Source organism: Morone saxatilis, unplaced genomic scaffold, assembly GCF_004916995.1.
Source record: "Morone saxatilis isolate NCDOM2014 unplaced genomic scaffold, NCSU_SB_2.0 Contig9, whole genome shotgun sequence".
Taxonomy (NCBI): domain Eukaryota; kingdom Metazoa; phylum Chordata; class Actinopteri; family Moronidae; genus Morone; species Morone saxatilis.
In genome coordinates, this window is record NW_023340268.1 from 22,389,472 (window position 1) to 22,395,969 (window position 6,498).

Below are 6,498 nucleotides of genomic sequence, written 5' to 3' on the forward strand. Positions count from 1 at the left end.
TTTGAGACGACGATGCTGGGTTACGAGACTTGCTCGTGTCGGGCTGTATATAGGTATATGTGTTCACAACGAGTCGAAGTTTAGCAATATCAATAGGAGACTTCCAGCGGGTCCGCTAGCTGTCCTTAAAAAGAATTCCTCCAATTACAATTAGGGCCTGTCGCACATCTAGTGCTTTTAACTAGCCTTTATTAGCCCCTTAAGGCTACAGACCCTGGAATTATAATCATTTTTAGGGCATGGTCACTAAAAGTCTTTTTTTTTTAAAATAGTTTATTGAGCAAACTTCAAAGCATGTTACAAGCAGGAAGGACACAGATTAACTGTAAGTGAAAAGTCTGACATTTTCATATTTTCTTTTTTTTAAGTAGACTGTAAAAGAACATACAGGCAACATACAATGCACCCAACTCCCTGAATTCACCCTCCACCCACCCTAGTCTTAGACATAGGAGAGAAAGTGGTCCCAAGTTCTATGAAATCTTTTCACAGATCCTCTGACTGTGTTTATTTTTTGTGAAGAAAAGACATTAAAACTTTTAACCAAGAGGTTGTGCCAGGGGGATTAGGACTTTTCCAGTGTAGTAAAATGTGATGTTTGGCTATGAGAGCAGCAAACGCAACGAGGTCAGCTTGATACTTGTTAAACCTGCCCACAGGAGACACACCCAAGATAGCGGTTAAAGGGCATAGGGTCAGGGGAATGTCCAGAACTTCAGAAAGGGAGTTGAAGAAAGACAACCAGAAGGAATTGAGTTTTGGGCAGGAGAAAATGTATGTGTGTGGTCTGCTGGGGAGAGAGAGCATCTGATACAAGGATCGTCCATGTCAAGAAACAATTTCTTCAGCCTGCCTTTAGTATTGTGGATCCTGTGAAACACTTTAAACTGAATAAGGCTCATACGAGCACAAGAGCTAGTGGAGCTGATCCTGAGCAGTGACTCTCTCCAATGTAAATTGATCCAATGCTGTTTTGTGATGCTGAGGGAGACATTATAGTCTTCTCAGGTAGTTTAGGGAAAGACATGAAGTGAGTTCTTACAAAATTACGAAGCTGGAAATATCTAAATCGACCACAATTAGGTAGATCAAATTTAGTGACAAGGTTCCAAACTACCAAATCAAAAAAGGGATCACGAAAAGAAACCAGGCCTTTCTTCTTCAAGTTTTTAAAAGCTGGGTCTAGTGAAGAAGGCAGAAAGAGATGGTTATTGCAAATAGGGGTAAGGACAGAAGGGGATTTTAATCCAAAGTGTCTGTTTCCAGATTTTTAGCGATGAGAGTACAACAGGGGTTGCTAGTGTACTGAGAGGGATGTGACGTGAGTGGAGCAAAGAGCAATGCAGAAAGAGAAAATAAAGTGCAAGAGCTGGCTTCTATAATACACCAGTTAGTGTCAGGGCAATGATACCATTTTTTTAGCTTTTGGAGGTTAGCAGCCCAACAGTACAACTGCATATTGGGAAGTGCAAGGCCCCCATCTTGTTTGGGCCTCTGGAGAATTGATATTTGAATCCTGGGGGGCTTGTCTGCCCAGATGTAAGAAAGTATAGTGGTATTAAGTGATTTAAAAAAAGATTTGGGGAGGAAGATAGGAAGAGTCTGAAAAAGAAATAGGATTCGAGGTAATACATTCATTTTAATTGTTTCGATTCAACCCACAAGTGAAAAAGGTAACGCACTCCATCTCTGTAGGTCCAATTTAATCTTCTCAGTCAATTCCACAAAGTTATTCTTGTAAAGTGAACTAAAGGAGTGATATTTAAAGCCACTGGGAGATAAGTGAAAAGGTAGTGCATAGGAGAGATGGATTTGGCTGACTGGTTTACAGGAAAACATACACTCTTTGCAATATTCAGTTTGTAACCTGAAAATACTCTGAAGGTCTCTAACAGATTTACTGTTCCGTCAACATAATTTACTGGGTCTTTGACGTATAATAATAAATCATCAGCATATAATGCTACTCTGTGTTCAATACCTCCCCTGTTTATGCCTGAGAACAATGTAGAGCCTTTCAGAGCTATAGACAGAGGCTCTATAGCGAGTGCAAAAAGCAACGGAGAAAGGGGGCATCCCTGACGTGTGCCGTGCGTGAGGGAAAAAGGGGGGCGAAATTTCCAAATTTGGTTTGACACTTGCCAATGGAGCCGAATAGAGAAGGCGGATCCATGAGATGAATTTAGGGTCGAATCTGAATTTTTCGAGCGTTGCAAACAAGTTTTGATTGCCAAGATTGCCATTCCATACGATCAAATGCCTTCTCCGCATCTAATTAAAAGACCATTTCAGGATTTGGAGAAGCAGAGGGGGACAGAATTACATTCAGAAGTCTACGTACACTAGATGACAATGGACGGCCCAAAATAAAGCCTGTTTGATCCTCTGATATAATACTAGGGAGGCAGGTCTCAAGTCTGCATGCCAGTATCTTTGCCAGCAGCTTGACATCATTGTTAAGCAAGCTGATCAGTCTATAGCTACCACATAACTTAGGGTCCTTTTTTTAATATAAGAGATATTAGAGCCTGGTTCAATGTTGGTGGCAGAACACCCCGTTCTAGTGAATCATTGAAAACATAATAATAAACAACTAACTATAATAAAGGAGTGAGCTGTGCAGCAAACTTCTCAAAATCTCCACCTGCAAACCATCTGGGTCGGAGCTTTTGTTTGCATCAGAGAGATGCAAGAAGTGATTACTTGTAGGCCTAGTGGTTTATCTAAATTTTCTGCTGTTTCTTTACTTACAGTTGGTATATCTAAATTATTAAGAAATGATTCCATGACTGAGGCATCAGGGGGAGGTTCTGATTTGTAAAGGTTAGAATAAAACGAAGAAAACTCAAAATTTATGTTTGCTAGATCTGCAGTCAAGTTCTGAGAAGAGTCATATATTTGTGATATGAAGTGAAAGGCATGTTGATGCCTCAGCTGTGAGGCTAAAAGATGACTGGCCCTGTCCCCATGCTCATAATAAGTTGCTCTTGTCCGTTGTAGCAGGTATTCCGCTTTGCTAGTTGATAGCAGGTCAAATTCAGTTTGCATTTGCAGACATCTTTAGCATTAGGGTGAAAGAAACGCCAAGGGTCAACACAACCCACCTGATCCATAAGTGTTGATAAAGTCTTGGTCAATGGAACGGTCAAGGCTTGGATTAACAACACAGTTTAGATCTCCTCCTAATATTTGATGATGAGTCTCTAAATTTGGTAGATGGGAAAACATCATGGACATAAAATTTGGGCTATCCCAATTCGGTGCATACACACTGACTAATACAACCGGTGTTTGATGAAGAGTACCAGAAACTATAATGTAGCGACCCCCAGGATCAGAATATATGTGATCTGGGATAAACTTAATTCACTTATGTATTAAAATTGCTGTGCCTCTGGATTTAATATTGAAATTGGAATGAAATATTTGTTCAACCCATGGTTTACGGAGCCTGATATGGTCAACTCTATGCAGGTGTGTCTCCTGCAAAAAAGAAATATCAGTGGAGAGGTACTTTAGGTGTGAGAAAACCCTGGAACGCTTAATCTGCCCCCCCAAGCCCTGCACATTTCAAGTAATAATGTTAATTTGATATCTGGCTATTCCCCCTGGCATTACAGAGGCATTTGTCATTTATGATACACAAGACAGATAAGACTGAGCATAAAACCAGTAATTTGGGACCCAGAGGGAAAGAGAAAAGGGGAAAGAAAGAGAGAGAAACACAAAAACAAACCAACAGACAAACGATGAAAAAAAAAAAAAAAACACAGCAGGACAAATCGCGCAGTCCCCTCTACAGTGCCCACCCTGTATCCGCCCCCGATTCCCACATAGCTTACATCAGAAAAATTAAGTAATGGATGTCTGATGCTTGCTCGTATAAAACCGACGAGCTGCCAGAACCAGTGTACTGTGTACATGCAACCGGTTTAACATGTAGTGTTACCTGCCCCTAACGTTGTATTTTTAGATTCGCCCACCTTAGAACAGCCTTTCTCCATATAGCGATGAAACCTGACAACAGCAGGGCGTGGAGGTTCATCCGGGCGAGGTTTCGCCTGCAGGCTGAGGTGAGCGCGGTCCAACTCAGGCAGCCCAGAGAGCAGGTCCCCCAGCAGGTCAGCGAACAACTTGGCCATAAAGACCCTAGCATCTTTTCCCTTGTCCCAGCACTCAGACATTTTGGTGCTTTGAAGGGGCCCCTTAAGTCCTCCACTTTGGCTTTAAGCTCCGTATTCTCCTTCACCACAAGCTCCAATTGCGTAATCCTGTTGCTGTGGTCGGACAGGCTAAACTCATCTGAAACTATTCGACAGATGACCAGATAGGCTCCAAGGAGCTATTTAGTAAAGCTGTGTGTTCGCTGGTCATACTCCTCCTCAGCTTTTCAAGTTCATGAACAAGTGTTTTGTTTTTGCAATAATGAATAGCCCGTGCTTTTATTTGCTTCAGTCACTGAACTCAACCTGTCTTTATTTGGACTCTTGCTCAGCAAAGATGGGAAATACTATCAAGTTGTTTAATAAGACCCGTATGAATATTACAAATGAGGCTATGGAATAACATATCAATTATGAATCATTCCTTTGGTGCTAGTGGTTTCTGTAAAGTGAGCCTAATGATTGAATTGTGGACAATCTAACTGATCTAACGATGTGCAGCACATCAAGCGGGCGACCCAGTGGGTTTAAAGAGGTTTTATACATACATATAAAGAACTTTGTAAAATCCAGACCAGCCCTCTAATTGAGACCTGTGTTTATTTGTCAAAACATGTAGCAACACCAGGCTAGTAAAGGAGACCTGCCTCTATTTGGAACTGTGCTTTTAATTAATTAAAGGATATAGTCAACTGTAGAATACTCGTTGAGAGCCCCAGTGTACATTATTTACATAGCCATGGTAAAATACAAGGATATTGGGTTAGAATAATATGTTGTACTGTACATGTTTATGTCTTTATAACAATCACCTGTTCTTGACCTCAAAGATTAGAGGAAGCAGCTCTCTCTGACCCGTTACCTAAAATGATTCAAGAAAATGTAAATGATATTCACCTTGGTGCCTGGGCAGTCACTCCTTTAAGGTTTTATGTATATAAGTACCAGCTAAAGCCATAAAAAGGCTTATTAAAAGTATGGTCGTTGAGACTATGAGCCGTGTAGATAAATGGTTAAATGATATTAATGCGCCGGCGAGGCAGCAGAATGGACAGGGACTAGAAGGAAAACTGGCAGTAAATCTGCAATGACCACCATAAATCATCTAATTATGAACATGCACGGTTTAAGTAGCAACATCAGTCACTGCACCGCATGCTTTTGTGTCATCTATCTGCCACATTTTCATCTCCTATTTGTCATCCTGCCTGTGCATTTGCAGAAATTATTGATGTCCCCAACTGGGACTCTCATCCCTCTTCGAGTACACAGTCAGTGCTTTTGTTCCTGACATTCCAGGAAGTTTAACACTCCTGGCAACTTCACAAGAAAACACTCATTTTCCACCAGCCTCTATAAAATGCCACAGGGCTACCAGGCTGCAGATATTGTGTACAGGGAGACAGTCCAGTTTAGTGTCGATCAACAGAAAAAAATATTTCCAACTAGAACTGCAAGCAGATATATCAGGGTCTAAGCATCTGAAGCAATTCAGAAGTGAAGTCTGAAGTATAGTTATCTGCAAACTATGATAACATATCATGATGCGCAGAATCAAATGGGATTGTGAAACAGTATGACCAAGAATTACCAAGGAAGTCTCAAGTATAAGATATTTAATCAAACTGAAAGGAATAGATGCCAGATTATGTCATTCAAATTAATGGATGGAAGTGTTCCCACATGTTCTGGAAAAACTAAAAAATTAGAGGCTAGTTTTCCAGTCATGGAAACACCTGGAAATTGATTCAAATGACCAAATATCCTGGAAATCATCTACGTTGTCTTAGAAAAATCCCCTCTCTCAGTTCACCTACATAAACCTAAGTTAGAGGAAAACTGTACAGCTAATGGGAGGTGTCCCTGATTTTAATTCTGACCACCTGCATCATTAAAAAAGGAGGAATAAAACTGGGAAAATGTGTCAATACTAAGTCTACCAGTTAATTATTGACCCTTTGAGCAAGTGCTGTATCATTAGGAAAACTCCTAAAAAACATTCCTGGAAAGGTCCTAGAAAATTGTTTCTTAAAAAGAGTGGGGAACATGAAAATGGTGGAACAGGAAGAATACAGCACCCATAAAGCACTACAGTACAGATTTGCCAAAAAAAGGTAAAAAATACCCAAAAACAGAAATAGAGTGCCAGGTAAAAATTATGAATATCTATTAATCTGTCACTTATTTTACAATGAATCCACTCTCATCGCTCTGAGGATAAAATGCCCACTGTAATTTATTAGAGACCGGGCCAGCGACCGCTGGAGGTCCCTATTGTATTTGCTATGTTTCTTATTATTCTTACCTATTATTTTTTGCCCCCTTTGACTGCGTT

The 6,498-nt window shown here is 40.5% G+C and overlaps 1 protein-coding gene across 1 annotated transcript in view; it reads left to right on the plus strand.

Moving 5' to 3' along the window:
- phf14 (PHD finger protein 14) overlaps positions 1-6,498 on the plus strand; it is a 29,160-nt gene that overhangs the window by 8,497 nt on the left and 14,165 nt on the right. The window contains exon 8 of the mRNA XM_035681016.1: positions 3,974-4,121. Coding sequence (XP_035536909.1) covers positions 3,974-4,121 — 148 coding nt within the window. The remainder of the gene's footprint in view (positions 1-3,973; positions 4,122-6,498) is intronic.